Below are 22,972 nucleotides of genomic sequence, written 5' to 3'. Positions count from 1 at the left end.
ACAACCAAAACACCCCCCCCTTCCCCAGCACCTACTGCACCCCAAACTCCGACCCTCCATCAACATCAATCTAGTATGGGGGGGTGGGGTGGTGGAAGGGGATATTGTTTGCACGGTGTAGGTTGTACTCACATTCTGCTGCAGTTGTTCCAGGGAGAGAAGGTTGTCCAGCCAAAAGGTCCACGGGGAGTGCAGTGGGATGCCATCACTGTCTGGTTCCAGCGACAGCTCCAGGCCGGTGATGGTTCAAGTGCAGCTGCTCGTCACTCTCTGCCTTCAGCTCCCGTTGGCCCGGACCCGCAGGGTCCGCCATCTTCCTGTGGACCCCGCCAGCATCGTCACTTAACTGTGCAGAGTCAGCAGTTTTGGCGGCAAGGTCTGGACCCCCGTGGAGCGCCATCTTCATGTGGACCCCGCCAGCATCATCACTTAACTGGCAGAGAGTCAGCAGTTTTGCCGGCAAGGTTCGGACCCGAGGGGTGGGCCATCTTCCTGTGGACTCGATGCCGAAACTGCTGACTCTCTGCGCAGTTAGTGATGATGCTGTCCACAGGAAAATGGCGCTCCTAGCGGGTCCGGACCGGCGGCAGCTGAAGGCGGAGAGCGAGGAGCAGCTGCATCATCACCAGCCTGGAGCTGACAGAGGAGCTGGACAGTAAGGACATCCCGCTGCACTCCCCGTGGACCTTCTGGCTGGACAACCTTCTCTCCCTGGAACAACCGCAGTAGAATGTGAGTGTAACCTACACCGTGCAAACAATACAGTGTCTGGAGTGTATATAACAATATCCCCCCTGCGCTTGACTCGAGTATAAGCCGAGGGGGACTTTTTCAGCACAAAAACTGTGTTGAAAAACTCGGCTTATACTCTAGTATATACAGTATATTGATACCTATATAGTAGAATTTACCATATGATGGATAGAACTAAAATCATATGGAAAGAATGGTTAGTATTGGAATAAAGCCTGGAAATAGCAGTCTTATTTAGGTAGTATATTGGAAAAGTAAAGCTTACCAAGAACTTGTCATAATTGAATAGGAAAAGTCAATATAAGAAACTTTGTAATATAACCAATTAAAGAAAAATGCTTCTATTTCCAATAATGTGGCTACTCTCCTTCCCTGTTACTGTATACCACATTGACATAATTGGAGGAGTTGCTGTAGATGTCTGAATGCCATATGCTGGTATGCAAATGTATAACCCCACCAAAGGAAAGCCTTAGCGGAGGGGATAACAAGATGTGAACATGGTCTATTCTGTAAAAAAACATAATGCACAGTGTTCTAAATGATGTTCTTAAGATTATTAACACATAAAATTGATTTAGCTAGCGTGATCTGTGTGCATTTATAGGCAGGGTATTATGTGCTCATTCTGATGGGAGGGTGTAAGGCGCCTGACATGTAAATCTTAATCGTGTCATGTAAACGCCGAGCCTTTTAAGTCTTATTCTCCCAATGTGAGAAACTCCACTAGCTCTTGAACAGATTTGTTTTAGCAGTTGAAGGAGCTTAAAGCAAGATAAACATTACACAAAAGTCATAAAATAAAAACAACGTCAGAGTAATAAAGTTTTAAAGAATGCAATAAAGGAACATCCTACATTCTGCTGTACATAGACCTGCCAATGGTCAAAGGTCTGGGACTATAATGCTACTCCAGTGACCGCTTGTTTAAGATTCGGAGCAAATATTACAGCTATTAATATACTGGAAAAGTGTCAGAATCCTCAGCAAGTTAATCATTCGCAGCTCCTTTTACAATAGTAGCAAATTCTGTCTACTCGGACTGTACACCGAAACATGCTATTGAGATCTAGGAACACAGGTCACTATAAGACAGGCTGTACATTTATATAGGGTCTGTGTGAACAAATGTATGTGAGCATGGCCCCGCTGAAACCAACAGGTTTGTGTGCAGTTTCGAGTCTACTCTATCCGACTTAGACTGCGCAACAGACTTGTACTCTGGCGACATTCTGTTGTCTGAACATAGTCTTAACCAGCTGCACAGAGACAAGCCGTACAGTATTTTGCATGCTCTAAATATTTAGTACTTATTGAAACAGCTGAATTCATAGGTCCCTTTTTTCCTCCCATTTCCTCCCATTATTTGTACCTGTATGTGATGACAGATAAAGGTTTTGTCTTTAACAACCATACCTTACAGCAATGTGACCACAACTACTCCGTGTTAAATGACTACTCAGTGACCGCAGCACCCCCTTACCCAAATAATCGGCTGAGCAGATGTTAACATTTTTCTCCATCTTCTCAATGTGACAGACCCTTCCACAGGCAAGAGATGACTTCATGCATATACAGGGGCCACAACTAAGGACTGAGATTTCACCTTCCATGTCCTTCTCTAACCCTCAGCACAAGAGGCTGCCTCTCTCCAGGCACTCATAGCACAGATTAGCATGGGATACTGTGCAGCCTTTGTATGAAATATGTTATCTCACTGAGCTCTAATGCAATGCTCTTGTAACTCTGTGAACTTGTAAACACATCCTTGTATGATAAGAAAGTAATAATGCCTGACTTTACTGCTGCCCTGGCAGTGTACACTGCTGATAGATATGTTATTCTTTACTCAAATGGTTTTTACTGCAGAAAATTCAATTCCATCTTGGAACAGAGCACGGTGTGGCTGACAGTGATCACAGAATGCTTATTTTTACTGCTCGGCTAAAAGGTCCTTACTGTATTTATAGGCAACCAAAGTGGCCTTGGAGAAGATTTCATTAGCTGAACCCAAAAACCTTACCTTATAAGCCCGTATATTTGTGAATTTATATTTCTGATATTACGCCACTAAAATGGTGACTTAAGGTCAGCGATTCCAGTGTGCAAGTTATATTAAAAGTAAGAAATACTAAGGCCCCGTTCACACGGGCGGCGGAAGCGAGGATTTTGGCACCGAGAGTGACGCGGAGAGAAAGATGCCCACCCGTGAGCGGCGGTGAGTGTTTTGCGCTCTCCGCCGCGAAACCGGGTTTTTTAATCCGGACACAGAGTCGGACATGCAGTACTCTGTGTCCGGATTAAAAAATCCGGTTTCGCGGCAGAGAGCATAAAACGCTCACCGCCGCACCCGGTCTGTGCTTTGCGCCTTCTGGCATGCAGAAGACGGAAAGCACAGAACGGAGACCAGAACGCAGGTGTGAACCTAGCGTCAGTGGTTTCTGAATAAGTCCGTTTTTATTCATATGCTAATGAGCCTCCAGCCAGCACAGGAAGTTCCCAGCAGCACTCATCTCTGCTATTCTCTCCTATGTGTGTGTGCAAACAGGAAGCTGAGTCGTCAGCAGCAGCCTGTGCTGTATACACCCATAGGAAACAATAGCTAGCAAAGAGGGTGCAACATTCAACTTTTGCCATTCTAATTAGCATATGAATAAAAACGGACTTATTCAGAAAACACTGAGGCAATCTACATACTAAAGGTAGGTGTGAAATAGACTTTCTACAGGCTATACTAGGATGTGATTAGTTAAAAATGACTTTTCCCAATGATAGAGCTCCTTTAAGGCTAAAGCCCCGTGTTGCAAAAATGCTGCGTTTTACAGTACCTTCAAAATGTATGAGAGTCCCCCCCCAATCAGTATGTCTTTGGTGTGTGGGAGGAGACCCATGCAAACACAGGGAGAACATACAAACTCCTTGCAAATGTTGTCCTTGGCAGGATTCAAGCCTAGGACTCCAGCGCTGCAAGGCTGTAGTGATAACCACTGAGCTACCGTGTTGCCTCAAAGTGAATGAGATTCTAGCCAATTCAATCCACAGATTGCATTAAAAAAAAACTACAGCGAAAAAGCTGCTTTTTCAAAATCGCAGCATGTTTTGGAAAATTTGCATCAAGTCAAGTATGTATAATGCAGAAAGGCTGCAGAAAAAAACTCTGTTAAAATGCAATAAAATACCCTGTGAAAAAAGGCAATGCATTTGACAATTAGTATTCACAGTATCGTTTTCCTGGTAAAGATCTGATCTCTAGCTTATTTTGGTTCCAATCTTCATCCACTTAAAGGTCCAAGAAACACCCTCTATTTGAGGTCACTGGATAGTTTCCAACTGAAATCGGCAGATGAAAAAGCTACACACACAGAAATTTTTTGTCAATTGATTTCAAATGGACACTGCAGTGGAGCCGCCAGCACAAATGTGAAAATAGCCTTAGCCATAAAATTAAAAAAAATTGCACCAAAAACTGAATCAATACTGCATGTAATTTCACCTGTGCCAACTGCAACACGTGAATCAACCAGAATTTGCATTCAAATAGGCTTAGTTCTTTCCTGACCATAAGTAAATGTTATACTGTGGAATACTTAGCCAACCTGACTTGCAGAGGAGACAAGAGTATGGATTATAATAAATACTATACTTTGTATTGCAGTAACTCCTGGGTAACACCATTTAAAAGTGGGTGGGGAAATGGGCGCGGCTAGTCTGTAACCAGATTGTTAAAAAGTCATAACAATAAATACAATCTGACTCCAGTAAGGGGACGGCCCGGGAAGTGAAGTAACATCTCAGGGCAGAAGAATTAGATTTACATAGTTACTAAATTTATTTAACAATAAGCAACGTTCGATACATTTAGTGCATATTACAGCCAGCTACACTGACCTTATATATTCCCCCATGATAAAGGTTCTCCATTTATCTATAGACAAAAATAGCTATTCCTATCTCAGACAAGTGACACAAACTCTACATCTACAAACACAACTGACACCTCCACATCCATAGATATCAGCAACCTACCTGTTTTATACAGAAGGTATAAACGCAGAAGGTGTAAACGCAAATGAAGTTGGTAAGTCATGAGAAGATTATTCCACATGGAGGAGAAACTTATCTCAGAATATGCAGGGTTATTAAATCGAACAACAATTAAGTATTAATGAGCCACAAGTGATAAGACGCTAGAACTCAGGGACATTTGTATCTGCTATCTTATCTCCCTGTGTGTAACATTAACCAGACCAAATCATCAGCCCAACCCCTTTTAATCTTTCCCAGCTTAGAGTCCGATTACAGAATGTCAGGAGCACAGAACTTTGTTCATTCCTATCTAGGAATGGAGCAATAATGGACTGTGCTTGTGTAAAGACAGCAGGCGCCTTGTGGTATGTACTCATTGCAGGCCATACTACTAACACATCTGACATAGCTAGTAAGAGAGTATGCAAACATGTTAATATTTATATATGTATATAGAGAGAGGAGAGAGCAAAAAAGAAAGGAGGAAGAGGCGGCCAGAAAGAAAGGAGTAAGAAGAGAGAGAACAGAGCAGAAGGAGGAGGAAGAAGAGGGAGGAGAGAGAAAAAAAAAAAAAAAAATGGAAGAAAGGTTAAAGGGATCTTATCATACAAACACATTTTTTTCTTAGTAACACGTCAGAATAGCCTTAAGAAAGGCTATTCTTCTCCTATCTTTTAGATGATTTCTCTGCGCTGCCGTTCCGTAGCAATCCCGATTCTTATTGGTATGCAAATGAGTTCTCTCACAGCACTGGAGGCGGGCCCCAGCGTTCAAACAGCACTGGGGGCGTCCCCAATGCTGCCAGAGAATGCTCTCTAGCGCCGCCTCCATTTTTGTCAGGAACGTCCTCCTCATCCTCTTATTCCGGCACAGGTCTCAGACTTCTAGGCCTCGGGCAGAGCAGACAGCGCATGCCCACAGGCCACGAGAAAATGGCCGCTTACAATACTGGGTAAGAGGGTGAAGAGGACGTTCCTGACGAAGATGGAGGCGGCGCTGTAGAGAGTTCTCTCGCAGCATTGGGGATGCCCCCCAGTGATGTTTGAGCCTTTAAGGCTATTCCGACGTGTTACTAACAAAAAAATGTGTTTGTAGGATATGATCCCTTTAAGGAGGGAATGGAGAGACAGAGAGGGGGAGAGAGAGATATTATGATGATAAACTATCGGTTAAATGAAGGTTCCTTAGAACTAGTTCTCAGTTTTTTGCAGGAGGATTATGATGCGGAATCCGCCTCAAAATCCGCCTGCAAAAAGGGCTCCCATTGACTTCAATGGGAGCTGATCACTTTTTTTTCCGCTAGCTAGTAGTGGAAAAAAGAAACGAGATGCCCTATCTTGCAGCGGGCCATTCATTCGGGCCTAATCAGGCGTGGGATGCCGTAGGGAATGCCGATGCACTGCTTCCCATCGCAGCTACGCGCGCAGAAGTTTTCACGGTGGAAACCATTTTCTGTCGTGTGAGTATACCTTTACCATTGCCCAGAATAAAATGGCCAACAATCCGCCAGCAAACCGGCAGACATTTGTCAAATGTGAGTGAGGATGTAGATATGTAAAAAGCACCTAACAAGTAATAATGAATGTTTAACAGTGTAAGTGATTGTAATGAGGTTGTAGCCCTAGCCTTAAATGGTTGTTTCACTAGTCAAGTATGTGGTTTTATAAACCACTATAAAGCCGACATTGCGCTCAATTCAGTGCTCCCGGTACCGTAGCTCTTCACTGTCAGAAGGGTGTTTCTGACAGCCAGTCTGGACCACCCTTCCTTCAACAGCGTCTATAGCACTGTACTGTGAAAGCGGTGAGGAACACCCGCTCCTCTCCTGATAGTACTCATCCATAGACAAGTACTGGGGGGGGTGTTTCCTCACTGCTGGGCGGTAAGCAACGACCCCTCTCACAGTACAGCGCTATAGGTGCTGCTGTGAGGAGGGGTGCTCCTGACAGACTGTCAGAAATGTCCTTCTGACAGTGAAGAGCTACGGTACCGGCACTGATAGCTCTTCACCGGGGGCACAGAACGTGAAAGCCGACAGTGCGCTGAATTCTGTCGGCTTTCTAGCGGTATATAAAACTGCCTGTGCCCCAGGAGGTGAAAGGTCCTCTTTAATAAAAACTCTCTAGTCATAAGAACATCTCTTAATAACTTCATTTTTCTAGGAATGTCACATTTGTAAGACCAAGACAGAAGACAAGTAATTCTATTTATGACTATGTAAATGTATTGGTCAAGCTGCTAGTGCCAGATGTCGGGTAAAAATAAACTCTTTCCAAAGACAAGCCTCTTTCTTGAGTCCAACTCTTTCTGTGCAGTGGGTGAATACGTTCCCTTGTCTTTATTTATTACCATTTCCTTACAGTTCATGGACTGTCAAGGATTGTTAACCGTGCTGAACTGACATAAATTCCTGACCGCCACCGTGTAGTGACACAAGTGCCGCAGGCAGCAACACATCTGTATGGCAACTACTTTCACTCAATGTCTCTGCCCCGCAGAACAAATGGAGATTGAAGCCGTCATTCAGGACATCACACGACTACAGATTTCATTAACAGAACTTTAAAGAAACTTGACCCCACATGGGTTTTATAAATGTAAAAGGAAATAGAGTGGTAATAAAAATGAAAGAGAAAAAGGACAAATATGTTATATGTGGAAAATTCTTCCACCATCAACAGCTGCAGATAGGAAGTAATGTGAACATTTAGACTGATCTTTGCATATCGAATGGGGTTTACCCCAAGGTCAGAAGTGACTGTCTATGGGATTAGACTCCTGTATCATGTTCTGCAGACAGTGAAATGACTCCATAATGTGCTTGAGATGGGTGACCGGCGTGAACAGGAGCCAATTCAACACAATGAAGTTTCACTGGCTTCAAGGCACTTGATACATTTTGTTGTGGTTAAGTGCAAAAAGATCAGCTTGCATATTGTACAGATCCTGTTGCAGCCCTTGAGTTTCCTCGCAGATCTTATAGTGCATTTTTAGCTCCTCAGAAATATGAGATACAGGCCTCATTTCATTTATATGCAACTTAAAAATAATAGAATCGTTGCCAGGTAAAGATAACATCTCTGGCAAACATTCAACTACATACATACAGCATGTGACTTCTGGAGTGCAAAGTTGTTCTCGAATTTTACAGCTTTGTCCACCAGAGGGCACTACTGACGCAGTAATCTCTGGTTGCTGCAAACCAGCACAAGCCTCGGCAAGACACAGGTGGTGCTGTTCACTTACAAATAGTGTAGCCTTCTTTCTATTTCATGGGTGATCAATAGTCATCCAGCTTGGAAAATATGATCATGTTTGCAATGAGCTATTCCATTGATCAGCAGCTTCTTATAGGCCCTCATAGACACAACAGTCATTTGTACAAATGTATATTGTCATTCGGTGGGCCCCACAGAAAAGCTGTATATTGGCAGAAATTGGATGACGCTCACTACAGCTACTAGCCTCCTAATTACAGTGATTTATTAAAAAGAAAAAAAAGACGATATTGTGAGTGTATTTTGTGGTGTAATGGAAAAGCAGTGCCGCTGGGATTTTCTTATTTTGTTAATGCATTTTTTTTTTGTGCTTTTGAAGACCTACAGAAAAAATATCTGGGGAAACCCACCACAAATACACCATTGTCTCCAAAAAAATACTACAAAACGCCCACACCCAAAATGCTGGGCTTATAAAATTTTCAATGCTCGACTAGGACTAGATTCACACGATCGAGGTGCAAAACAGCCATGAAAAATGTCCACTTCTCGTGGCCATCTTGCACTCTAGTGGCAACAGTTTTTACGTATCTCCCATTCATTTGAGTGTATGGAGGAATCTAGGAAAATGGACAAAAATAAGATGTGACCCATTTTATTTTATTTTTTTTGACACATCATCACACGCCCATTAATCACCATGAGTGTAGCTTAATTTGAGACATGGATAACCTGGTCTGATGGGAAAAAAAAGCAAAAAAAAAAAAAAAAAAACCTAAGAAAATGCCAAGAAAATCCTTGTAAAGCATTGGGGGAAGTTTCCTATGCCAGGGTTAATCCACAGTTCTGCTGATGTAAATTGCGCCAGAATTATAAAGAGGTTCTGGCTTCTTGATAATTCCTGCACATGTCAGGAGTGACTAGCCACCTAAATGCAATCCTACACCGGTCAGGAGCGAGCATAAATTTCAGGTATAACTCATATAAACCTGATGGAACCAAGCAGGGCACAGGAGATGCGCTTAAATTGAAGCTCAGTTTTCGACACTTTCCTGTCACAGCCCAGTAAGTCCTACCAAAGGGAGTATTAACCAATAAAGTTATAAAGAGGAAGAGGTCATAAGGAGCAGATGTCTGTCTGAAACCCTTAGGCCGGACGCAATCTCTGCAGGATATCCACAGCAATTTACAGCATAGAATTTACCATTCTACATGCTGCAAACTCCACACTGTGCATTAAGTTCTACTGCAGTTTAATTGTTTTCGGGTTTTTTTTACAACATGTCAATTATTGCTACAGGCTTTACCCATGGATTTCAACTTTTGCAATGTCAAGGCTGAAAACTTGTAGGTGGACAGCAGTAAAGTCTGCAGGTGAGCCACAGGCAATAATGGAGCACACTCCTAAATATCCCTGCAGACATACAGCACACTTGTTGTGTGTGGCCTTACCCAGTGGCGTAACTACCGATGTAGCAGGGGTAGCAGCTGCTACAGGGCCCGGGACATTAGGGGCCTGGCGACAGCCGCTACCGCTGCAGGTTTTTTTTTTTCTTAATAGGCCGTTACCGGCTGGAGTTACTCCAGTCGGTAACAGGCCCTATTTACTTACCGATCCTGGCAGGGGCCGGGATCAGTAAGTGACGCTCCGGGCCCCACAAGCACTATCATTATATTCGTGGGGGTCTTCTCAGACCCCTCAGTATAATGATCGAAGGCCTGGGAGAGGTAAGAAAACATAAAAAACACTGTTACTTACCTCTCCGCGCTCCATACATGCTTTGGACCTAGTTGTGTGACGTCCCTGATGTTACTTGACCAGGACCTGCATCCAGGGTCATGTGACGTCCGGCCGTCATCGAAGATGGCCGACACCTCGGAGGACTGCAATAGAGCCGGGGATAGGTAATGTTTGTATATCTCTGTATATTCATCAAGACAAACATTTTCTACACCATTCTTGATAATAACTGGCCTGCTGGGGATTCATGCCTCCTCATAAATTAAGCGTAACCTCTGTGGTCTCTGCTGAAATCTACACCAGAATCTTGTGACATAGATTTCTGGTATCACTTACACCAGAAAATTGGTGATGGAGCCTCCACGGTCTCTTGGAGGAAAGTGTCGTGCAGGCACAAATATTCTCACTTGGACAAAAAAAATAAAAAATCATGGCATGTACAAATTTTCTGGCACACAAGCCATGCAAAGTCTTACTGACCCTCAATACATAGAGTAAAGTCTAAGAAATTTGTGAAAATGGATCACAGATAGATGCAAGACTGCTGTGAACAGACGGAAGGTTTTGTTCCATTTTCATGGCAGTGTTGTCCACATTATTCTGAATAAAGCCTTACACTTATCTAGCCAAAATCTATTCATCATGACCCCCTCCCATACACATAAGATAAATTGGTCCTACCAAAATTGTGCATTCTGTGGTACAATTAATCTAAACTTTTAAAATGGAATAGCCATGGTAAATAATCTCTGGCCATAACTGTGTATGGTCACGTGTGTTTGGCACATTTGACAGGATTATCATACAGTGAGATATTTATTCCCATCCACATAAAGCACTGTATAACAGATTATGACAAAACTTACTAATGGCTGATGTTTAACTTCCGAGATCCAAAATTGCACAAATGAAAAAATTGTGTACTTAAAAACTTGAAAGGGATATTCCAGGATTTCAAGTGATAAATGTCTGATCGGTGGGAGTTTGATCACAAGAATAGTGGTCCTATTCAGTTTTCAGAGTAACACACATGTAGGACTGCCTCTGCATTCATATGGTGAAAAAAGGACCCCTATACTTGTGATTAGTGGGGTACCACCATCTTGTGGGTAGCTGAGAACCAGAATACCCTCTTAAAAGCAACTCTATCTCATTCTTTTCAATGAGTTTATGTGCATAGAATGAGTTGAGGAAAGAGGTTTACCAGAACAGCAATCTTTTCATCTAGTGAACGCATGGGTCTAAGAAGTTGTGCCCCTACAGACAGTAAATGAGACACCATTCATTGTTTTAATTGGAAAAAAAGCCTTTATAGCGGACCTTTATTTTGATCAAAATGGTTACATATTAACAGTTTTTGTTACTCTAGATTAGAACCCCATTTTTGGGGACCCCACACAGGGGTGAACCTGGGCTTTCTGCCGCCTGAAGCGGCATCAGAAAGCCCCCCCCCCCGGAGGAGGGGCGGAGCTGAGGGGGTGGGGTCACAAGAAAGGGGTGTGGCCGATCAGAAGGGGGCGGGTCGATTGGAAAGGTGCCGTGGCTGAGCGGAGCGAGCGGCATTCGCAGGCAGGGAGCGCCCCAATACACCGCTCGCTTCCCCTGTCGGGCTGCCGACAAGGTGACGCTAAGCCAGTCCAGGACAGCTTGTCCTGGATTGGCTTAGGTCAGCAAAAATGCCGCCCTCCCAAGGCTCTGGCATAGCGCCGCCTGAAGCGGTCGTTTCAGGTCACCTCATGGGAGGTGCGGCGCTGACCCCACAGCAGCTGAACCAGTGATCACGATGCCTAACCAGTCATGGAAATCCAGTTCCAAGACAGGAATGTCTAGCGTGTAAGTGGCAACTACGTTCCTCCGAGCATCAGTCACCCATCTCTAGTATTAGACACTGTGGCACTAGTTCCCTTGTAGCACTACACAATTGTGCCATTTTTTCCAACAAGAAGGAACTCAATTGGTTATTTTCCAAACTAATGTGCACAAGATATGGTCTTCCTGAATGTTACATGTCATGTACCAGGAGAGGCGGACTAATTTCTGGAAATGGGATGTTTGGGAGAAGAGACTATCGACTCCAGCATCACAATAAAATGATTAATTGTATTAAAACATTATTATTAATATTGTGTAAGCAATTCCAAGGATAGGTTGTTACATATCTACTTTCATAGGAAGTCAATCACCGGCTTTTTAATACAATAAAAGATCTTTTCACCTTCTGACAGACCATAGCTGTCAGCCATTTATAAAGTTGGAGTCGGACTGTAGAAAAGTAAAGGTGCCGAAGTCTGTGGTTTGGCCCACTGAATATATAACCCTGCTTGGGTGCATAGCCAAGCCGATCAGAAACTGGTTGAGGTCTTGCCAGTGAGGTTCACCTTCAAGTTTGAGAAGCACTCCCCCAGAGTTGTAGTCTTTAGTAATGTCTTTAAATGCAGAATGTTGCTAAAGAAGGAAATTGTGAATATAGTATTATTGTCAATATAGGTTAAACACTCAGGGGAAACCTTGCCATGGTAAACAGTTGAAGCACAAGAAGGATATAAAGCTACAAAAACTTTGTTATAAAACATTTACGCCTTGTTTCCATATGACCTACCTATACAACTGAACTTTTACTGCAACACGTTTTAGTTATAGATAAATAACTCAACTACAGTATTTGTCGACACTACACGAACAATAGTAATGTGAATTCATCAGAAGTGAAAAGGCACCGCCTACTGATTTAACTAACAATGTCCTAAAAATCTGCTTTCAACAGGATTACAAAGCCTTCAACACTGCAGGAGCGCAGACAAACAAATGTCAGATTCAATTATCTGACACCTTGTAGAGCACACAGCATTATCAGTAAAACAGGAGAGGACATTTTTCCAAGGATCTCATTACCTAGGACAGATTCCTTACATCAACAGCTGCCGATCTCACATTGTTTGCTAGCTGACAGAGGAGGTGGTGTGACTGTGCGCAGCTCTGGAATAATGCTCTGAGACTTTCCCAGCAGATTGTGGGGCAGCACATTCTTCAGGGTTTCACTCATTGCTGGATGTCCTTACGTATCAGTTCAACAGCCGCGACCTAGAACAGGCCTCAGAACAAGCAAGTGTGCCAAGATTTCCCAAGAGGTATGTCAATTCACAGTTTTAGGTTTCCATAACACTACATTTTGCAGAGGCCAGACACGAGACTCCTTACCTGTGGCTGCCAATTAAATAAATCACAGATCTTATTCTATGCTAAGTAAGCATAGAAATGTATATACACTGTGCTCAGTGGGTGGCAATGTCGAAAACCAAACAGAACCTCCCTTTAAACCAGGACTATGGGGTCAAGAGCTGGAACCAATTTTGGCTGGAATATGAAGAAGTGACCTACCCTGGCTTCAAAATAAAAGCTTTCATTTTTAATTCTATTATACAATTATTAATAATGTATAATTTATTAGATGAATGGTTTATTATATATTTACTTCGATAGCCATTCAATTGCTGTCTTTTTACATGAATTAGAAGATCTTTATGTCCTCTGACTGACCAAATGGCTGTCAGCCATTTGGTCAGTCAGTCTGATTCAGAGCAGGACTTAGAGTCTGTCTGTGGAAAAATAGAGGAGTTGAAAGTTCAGCCTAGACTCCACAGTCCTGCTTTAAATGGATGTCGCTTTTCATCCTCTCGTTAATATTAACAGATGACTTGAAGTTAAAGTAGAAATAAATCTTTCTTATGGGATTTTATTTAATTTCCATGCATCTGTCTTCATGTGCGACTTGCTGGTGCGGGGTTAGAGTAAAAATTCCAACTGTACCAGAATGAGTGGAGCAGCGCCTATTAACTGATTTAAGGAGCTGGGCTTGTTAGAGGTGGTCAACGGTCCCCTTTAAGAAGTCCTGAGCAGTGAATTGAAAAGCTTAGCAGGCAGGAGAGGAACTTATAAAAGAAAGATACCTGAACTATTAATTATTGAAGTAAAAAAAAAAAACAAACTTGAAACAATACTTACTCTTTAATGCATAGCACGCATAACTGGAACTCACCATGTACATAAACTGTCAGAGGAACTTGTCAGTATAGTCACATTTTTTGGATAAATATTCTCAGAATCACAGCACTGTAGCATATGGACAAGATATAAAAAAAAAAAACAACAACTTGCTGCATAAAATGTGAAAAAAACATTACATGGAAATAAACTTCTAGCTAAAGCTACAGAAAAAAGTTGGAACAGCAATGGACCAACAAACCCATAAATATGTCATTTACCAATATTTCTGTTTAATATACGCTGCACTATGGAAGCCAGGGTAGTGATCAGCTGAGCACCGCATGGCCGCCATCTTATACCCACTGCACTCTTAAGATGCTTGCGTAAAGGTTTATAAATAGTGTATATACAGTACAGACCATATAGAAATGGAGATTCTGACTGTCTTCCTTCTGATTTTTCAGCTTAGCCCAGGCCTTTATCAGGGTTCCTCCAAGGAGTAAATGGAGAAAGAGGGAAACAGTATGCACTGTACCAGACAGAAGGCTGAATCTTGAGTGATATACCCGATATTATCAGGGGAAGTGGTGATCATTGCAGAATTAGAAGGTATGTATCTTCGTGTGGTGAATAGAATGGTTATGGTCACCAAAGCCCAGAGAGTCTCCTACCTACCGTATTTTTCGGACTATAAGACGCACTTTTTTCCCCCAAAATTTGAGGGGAAAAGAAGGGTGCGTCTTATAGTCCGAATGTGGCGCCTGGCACCCGCTGTACTAGAGAGACGGATGCCGGCAAGGGATAGATGCAGGTGCCGGGGCCTGAGACATCGCTGTGCTCCTCTGCCCTGCATGAAGCCAGCAGCGGCGATGCTATTCCGCTTCTCCGTCCCCCCGCCGCTGGCTTCATGCAGGGCAGGGTAGCGATGTCTCAGGCCCCGGCACCTGTGCCAGCGTCTATCCCTCCCCGGCATCCGCCTCTCTAGTACAGCGGATGCCGGGTCGGTATCGGTGGCCCCTTCTCCCCCAGGGCCGGTCCCCACCGGCCCTGTACCTGTGAAGTTGCAGGCTGGCTCCTGCGCGGCGATATCGCAGGAGCCGACCTGTTCGGGTGACAGCCGGGAGCCTAATGAAGCTCCCAGGCCTGTCACGGCTATATTAGTATTGCGGCTGGTCTCTATGACTGTCTAATAGACAGAATGTCCCATAGACGGCAATACAGTTGTATTGCCGTCTATGGGACTTGCAATCAAGTGACCGCAGGTTCAAGCCCCCGGGGGGGAATAAAATAGTAAAAAAAAAAAAAAAAAAGCTTTAAAAATATAAATAAAAGTTCTAAATCACCTCCTGTCCCTAGAAAAAAAAAAAAAAAGAAAAAAAAAAAATTATAAACCACCGGGTTTTTTTTCAATACAAGGTGATCTAAGCAATAGATATTATAGATAGTATATAGATATAATAGAATATGGGCACAGTTTGACTCTACTTAAGAGCTAAGAGTTTGCTACTGGTATTAAACAGACAACCACCTGATTTGGTCAGACTCTGCTGGAGCCCTAGCCTTTCCATTTATTCATTTAAAGATCTCTTTAGACAGCATTTTCTTATATTGCAAGCAGACTTTATCACACAACATTGCCAGTTTCCATTGAACCAGATGCGCCAATTTTAACTTGATGCTACCAGCACGGCGACATGTATGAAGCTCCTGTATGCTCTGTAGTCAGAAGGAAGGTTAATGTGATGGCCTCACAGAAATCTAACTCATGACCTGGTTACTAAGAATCAATAAGGCATCACCAATCAGATACAGAAGTGGATTATTTCATAGCATGTAGAGGCAGGAAGTGTGCTGATCAATACGGCAGCCTCTAGATAGAAATCAAAGTAGGATTCTCCAGGATAAGGAGATGAAAGGGTGAAATGAATACAAAGAGAACCCTGAATGTTCACAGCGTGTTACTATAAACAATAACAGCCTGCACATCTTTACTGCATGTCCGCTGGCTGCCAGGGGCTGCGCCTCAGGCCAAAGCTCTCTCCAGTGACCTCACTTGCCAGACAGCATTTCACACAGAAATGATGGGTCTTTGTTTCTGGGCAGAGTCTTCCCTGCACCTGTTCCCATACACTGTAACTTAGTGCTAGCAGAGCTTGCAGTTGCATAAGATGCACTGACGGAGGAGGCCTCATTCACAATAGTATATTTCAGCAGCATTTTGCATCTGTAACTTTAGACACCCAGAAATTCTGGGTCATCTTTTGTTAAAGCTGTTCCCCTATAATTCCCCACCAGTTCCACTGCAGTGATTGGACGGGAGACGTCTCCAACTGGTAAAACCCAGCTGTCAGTGTATTGATAAATTCCAAGGAGGAAAGCAGATAGACGGCACAGCATCGTAAAGATGCTCCAGAATTGTTATATTAATGGGAATATAAGTATTTACTTAGACAAACCTGACAGCTCTTCTTTGAGCCCACATCACGACTAGATGCAAAGAAGTATAAATGTTTCCAATATACTGTTAATGCATTTTGGATTCGCTCCTAGTCTTTAAAAACAGATGCAAAACGCTGATAAAATCTGCATTGTGTAAATAATGTAAATGTAAAACAAGCCAGGCAAGTTGGATAGGGGAATAAAATAAGCAAATGTGAGGGCTACATAGCCAATTCTGCAAATATGTTCAATAACACACGGCCAAGAGTCATTTTCTAGGTTGAATATATCAGCCCTTCATGTAAACTTGCATACATTATTTTCATTGTTCATATTAAGTATGGGGCAGAAAACATACTGTCATTTTAGATAATCTGTGTCCAATCACAAAATGACTACATCACACACAAACTTTGAAGATAGCATAATGGTAATGTTAAAATCTCGGCCCTAAATCAAGTGAGACTGTCCACCCACTTTGGACTCAGTTTTTAATAAGCCATTCCCCCTTTATGAACTATAGCATGGCCACATTTATCAGGACTGTTTTCTAAAATTAGAGACTGTCTCAGCAAATTTCAGACAGCTTTGGTATGGTACTTCTATTGTAAGGTTATAGGGATGCATTAGATTTCATAAGTGATATTGTACTACATTCTCAAGCAAGCTTGTGTGGTTATGGCAAGTGTGACTCTAGTCTAAAGGTGGCTACACTCCTAATAGATAGCATTTCTTCCAACTCACCCCATAGGTAATAGTAAGAAGAATAAAAAATGTCCATAAATGTTTTTCATGGTGATGTATCTCAAAAAAGAAAAAATATCAGTTCAAATCCAATTTGCATAATACTTCTTCCCCCAACAAGTCTAAGGCTCTCCCATACACATTAGAGGTTTTGCTGGTAGTACAAAAATCAGTGGATTAAGACTCCAACTTCCTTTGCCAAACTGACGCTTTTTTAAAATCTTTATAGTGCTATATGAAATGCACCACATACAAGGTACATAACAACCTCTGGGGTGGCGGTATAAAAGAAAAAAAAAAAGGGATACTCTTCTGTCCCTACTGTTCCATTATCTGCTCCCGATCTCTTTTCCATCAAGTGTCCACACGTCCACCAAAACCAGTCAATCGCCACTGATAAGGAACTGGCAACTTATGTGAGTGATGTCGCCAGTCCCTCTACAGTGACCATTTACTGGTCTCAGGGACCATGCGAGTCTTCCAGCTTCTGACACTGCCAGGATGGGGTTTTTTTTCTCCTTTTATACCTACACATCTCACCCCAGATTTTGTTCCAAATCCTGGACAACCCCTTGAACTTGGAACTGTATTGCAACAGCTTGTGAAGTCTGAGTACTTTCACTGAATAGACTGAGTGGATACCTGATATACTGCAAACTTGAAGAAAGCAGAGCAGACGACACTTAACTATGAACATTGAAATGTAAACTGACCCGTTTGAAACATTGAACATTGAACATTGAAATGTAAACTGACAAATGGAAAACACCATATTACAACAATCACTCATTTTGGAACTTATTTTTCCTGTGACCACTAAGAAGAGTTCCCTTCCTGCTCTCACTGTCTGACTGCACACTTCCTTGATTGTAAAGCTGGAACTGATATATCCATTATCATCACAAGAGAGGAAGTATTGTACATAGATGAAAACCACTAAACTACAGTTGTATTGTATGCTTAACCAGGAAATCTCCAGGTAGTACAATCCTGCAAAAAAGTGACAGAAGGACTCACTGTGACAGCTGCATCATTTGAGAACATGGCAAGTGCAGTTTGCCAGCAATCCACAAAGCCCGGTCACCGGTTATCCATGGTAAACGAAAATACATCATTCTAAGTGGAAAAGGAACCCATTTGTGTACCCTACATAGTGCTGCAGATAGTCACTAAAATGGTTAGAAGTTAGATGAGAGCAAAGGAGCTTAAAGGGGGTTTTCCTCATCTCATGTAATTTCAGCTCTGGCCATCAGCATGCTCCAAAATGACCCGAACAATTTACAAAGCACATGTATCTCTGGATTTACATACAGAGATAAGTGAAAGTGTGATCAAGTACTGTTCTACTGTTCTAGACTTTGGAGCCAAAGGTGCTTGAATAATTTTATTTTTTTATTTTTTTTGCTTAGACCCCTTCTGCAGATCTAGTACATGATGAATATCATCACATCAGACTGAAGATTTCAGTAGCTACAACTGTTTCTTCTTGTTTCAAAGGATACCATTTCATATCTTCAGCTACATCATGTCCAGAGACTACAGGCAGCAATGAGTAAGGAGACACATCAACCACAAAAAAGGACATTTTAGTGTTTCCAGACTCGCTTTGTGGCTGCTGTAAACCATGCCTGAATGCAGTTAACAGCAGCCTATGCAAAATGGCTGCCCTCAATCTCATGTACAGAAAATAGAAGAAAGATAAAATCATGAAATCATATTAAAAAAAAAAATCTAGGTGATGCATTCCCTTGTAAATAAAGCTTTAGGAGAAGTGTATTCCACTTTACCACTATAGTAGAATTCGTATGTTTTCAGTATAGTAGATGGAGCAGCAGATATATTACATGGTCTGGCCTGAGAAGAGTTCAACCCAGCTCTGTATCCGGAGCATCCCTGCTTTACTCTGGGCTGGGGATCCCCTTGTGGATTGGGTGAGCAGCTGTGAATTTGATGCAGTTACAGATTATTGTTGCAGTAGAAGGGACAGCCATCTGTGCCCTCTTCACAGCGTGCTGCTGTTCCTTTCCTCGAGACCCTACAGCCCCATACTAACCCCCTCCATTACAGGACTGACACATATAATTCACCATCATGACAGCACTGAGTTAGTCTCATTTCTGGAGATCTCCTTATTAGCAGTATATAATACGGGTACATTTGTTTGTACACCCGACAACTGGCTTATACTACCGCCTCGTACAAAGGAAGGCAAAACAAACCAGATACAGTTTCTATGGAAAACCCATTTTCTTTCATCAATAATGTAGAAGCCATATGTTTGTGATAAGACAATGATATAACACTTTGAAATAAAAGGAGATAAAACCAGAAATACATGAAAATCACTATGGTAGTAAACAGAATTCTTTTACCCTGACAAGCCTTATACAGTATTTCAAATATGCAAAGAACAGAGCAGACATATTTACCCGAAAACAAGAGCAAATAATAGCAGCAACTTCTAAAAAGGGCCATCAGCTACTGAGCTACTGATACTGACAAATACCACAAAGGCTTCAGTGTTGAATCAGGAATTAAAGAGAATCTGTCACTAAGACTGACCTATTGAAGTCGGACATTGGAAATGAAGAATCATGTGATACGCCTCGTGCCTCAACAGAACCAGGATGTGATGGAATTTTTTTTTACAGCTCCTCTATTCAGCACTTGCAAGGCTGCTTAGGAGATGTAATTGTGTAATTGCATTTACTAATATAATGGTCACATCTGCGGAGGAGGTTTTGCAGATTCCATCAAAAATCCTAACCGAAAAAACCTGTGAGCTCTACTAAAGGACCCCCATTATAGTCAGTGGGATCTTCTGAGCTCTGTTGGTGAGCATGGGGGGAGAAGGGGGGGGGGAATGTGCAGTCTTTAGCGACCATTCCGTTTTTCTGCTACATCTGAAGATGTAAACCTGGTCTAAGCAATTCTTACTTAATTCTGCTTAAAAACTTTTAGGTACTCCATTCACTTATTTCTTTATTTTATAACAGTGCCTATCGTTGGTCAATTACTTAAATTACCGGGACAACCCTTTTAAGGATGTCTGTCATAGTAACGGATTCTCTATAAGACAGCCACAGGTTTAATCCGACAAAGCAGATCACTGCATAGGATTAAAGATGGCTGATCGGTAACAGGAGCCACGATCACAATATCTAGCAGAAGGTATCCAGGTATGTTTTCCCCTTCACATCATCCAAGTGTATTAATATTCACACCATAGAAATACATATGCCAAGGAAGCCTTATACTTAAAGGGGTATTCCCATGTACATAATTATTTTTAAGTTTGTAGATAATTAAAAGTTAAACATTTTTGAAAATATAAGTAATTAAAAATTTTGCAAAGTTTTAAAGATTTTCTCAAACTTTCTTAGTGGTGACAGTCTGTTGTCTTGATCGGTTGCCAATTGATACGACCACTAATGCAGAAACTTTCTATGGTCTGGGAGTTGTCAGGAATACATCCATGATTTTCTTATTGTAGCTGGGTTATTAGGCAGAAACCCTACATGTATCAGAAGATATTCCAGCTACAATAAAGAAATCATGGCTTAGAAAGTTTCTGCATTAGTGGTCGTAACCATCGGCAACTGATCAAGATAACAGACTGTCACCACTAAAAGTTTGAGAAAATATTTAAAATTTTGCAGAATTTTTAACTACTTATATTTGCAAAAATGTTTAACTTTTAATTATCTGCAAATTTAAAAATAATTATGTACATGGGAATACCCCTTTAAGCCTTGTCCAAGTTGTGCACTGGAAACACCGGCACAAGCACATGAAACTAGAAGGATTCTACCGGCATACCTGATTGAATGGCTTCAGAGGGAATTTCTTCTTGTCCCGTTCTTTTCCTCTCTCCATCTCCCTCTCAGAGCTACCCGCATCATGGTTGTGGCCATTCTCACTTGGCTCTGCAAAGAAGTATTTCTCAGACTCTCTGGCTTTCTTAGGAATATGCCTTTCCCATTTCTCTTTTCGTTCAGGTGGTTTCAAGGCCAGGTCTTTCTGCAAATATAAGAGAAGGATATCTATGAGTAAATGAAGTGACAATTCATAAATCTGTGAACAACTTTCTTTGATATTAGTGATGTGTTCTCAAAAGTAAAGCTGCCCATAGAATTATTTAGTAGAAAATGGGAATTTTATCTGCATTACATACAGAAAAACAGAGAAACCAAGGCTACCGCCCACTTGGCTAGTGTACCATAATTTGCATCAACATTTAAAGGGCTTAGGTCTCTGGTAAAGCTGAATGGATTAGGATAAGCAAAACAACAAAATGCTCCGGGTGACAGCTCCATCAGACAATGCATAGGTCATTGGGCCTTTCAGACCTGGTGACAGTTCTTCTTACTTACTGCCTTATATACAAAACCATTTCATACCGAAAATAAGACACATCCCCCCTTCACCTTCTGGATCACATACAACCGGCAGTCATTCCGGCGCTCCGCTAAGGAAGCATCAGCATGACTGCCGATTGTTCCCCGCTCCAGCCGCTGCATAAGACATCCCCCGAAAATAAGAAAGGTCATGTATTTCGTTAGATAATTTAATATAAGAAACTGTCTTATTTTCGGGGAAACAGGGTAATACTTCAAATACTAATAAACACAACTGATCTTTCATGAAATATTGCGATCAACACATAACACATATCTACAAGCAAGCAGATGACGTGATTGGCAAGAACAATAAAATGCAAAAAGGATCAATAGTTTTCAATAGTTTTTTTAAATTATTGGTGGGCAGAATTGAAAGGTACCCTTGTTTTTAGTGTTACTAAATAGTAAGACTATCTGCAGCAAGCAAATTTTTTGTTATAGGATACTAGTATTAAATTCATAAAGGCTATCATCTCATGTAACCGAAAAGTAGAAGACAAAATTTGGCTCTATCATGTGATCATGTACAAAAATAATATATAGAGAATATAAATCTCATAAAAAAAAAACACACACCTTTTTGTAGTAGAGCCTGCTATGACAATCTAGATTTTCAACCAGGCAGAGTGGTTCTGAGATGTTCACATCATAAGAGTAAAAACAGAGAACAGGAGCAGAAACTAAAAAAAACTCCAAAAATCGCAAAGCCATTGGTCACTGTGGGTGACAGGGACTTGGTCACGTGACAGCTGGACTGTGCGGTTTTACGCCTAACATTAATGTTCCTCAATGTAAACAATTTCCTTATATCAATCAGCAGTTTGTTTTCTAAATCTATTCTAAGGCTGGATTCACACACAGCAGATTTCTTGAAGAAATGTTTGTAACCTTTTCAAAAATCTAATTTGGGCTTGCAGAAATCCATGTACTTACTGCCAAAACAACCCCATTCAGAGAAATGGAAAAGAAATGTCTCTAACAAATCTGCTGCTTGGAATTCACCCTAATAGCAAGTAGTTCTGGATCATCTATACTGACACGTCGCTTATGCTACTCTATGTAAACAGGTTTATGTACTAATGAGAATAGCGTAGGGTGTCATTACACATTGTAATCCTATATCCCTTCTTGAAACAATTCACCACGAAAAAAAAAAACCCAAAAAACCCCCAATCCTGTGGCAACATGACGGCAAATTATGCTCCATAGTTGGACAACAAAGTCAAAGCATTCTTGGGCTTATAATGTGACTCCATTCACTTACATTAGTGAAGAAGTCCATGAGCAATGTGGCAATATCCAGACACAGGCCAAAATCACCATACAGCCCTAGCATAAAGGTATGGGTACAAATGTGATCAAGCATAGAAACCTAGAAGTAACACTGGCCACAGGTATATGCTATATTCATCACTGGAGTATAAAGCTGGGTTGTTTGACACCTGTCAGATGTCTATGAATATCTTCAGATATTATTTTACAGTGTTCACAACTTTGAAGCAAAATAATGAGAAGCAATTAAGCGGAGAAAGAAAAAAAATGGCGTCCGATGCTGTCACAATGAGCTGGCAGCGATTCTCCAGAGTGACTAGTTCTTATTAGAAAGTAACACCAGGCATCCCTTCTGACACATCCATCAGGTAATTTCATTACAAGCGCACCGGCTC

At 41.8% G+C, this 22,972-nt stretch overlaps 1 protein-coding gene across 10 annotated transcripts in view; it reads right to left on the bottom strand.

The window, feature by feature from the left end:
* FBRSL1 (fibrosin like 1) overlaps positions 1–22,972 on the bottom strand; it is a 386,529-nt gene that overhangs the window by 207,616 nt on the left and 155,941 nt on the right. For all 10 annotated transcript variants that reach the window (XM_075275111.1, XM_075275070.1, XM_075275129.1 and 7 more), the window contains one exon: positions 20,725–20,925. In XM_075275111.1, the coding sequence (XP_075131212.1) occupies positions 20,725–20,925 (201 nt within the window). The remainder of the gene's footprint in view (positions 1–20,724; positions 20,926–22,972) is intronic.

Source organism: Leptodactylus fuscus, chromosome 1 (assembly GCF_031893055.1).
Source record: "Leptodactylus fuscus isolate aLepFus1 chromosome 1, aLepFus1.hap2, whole genome shotgun sequence".
Classification (NCBI taxonomy): Eukaryota; Metazoa; Chordata; class Amphibia; order Anura; family Leptodactylidae; genus Leptodactylus; species Leptodactylus fuscus.
This window is presented reverse-complemented; position numbering and strand designations above follow the sequence as displayed.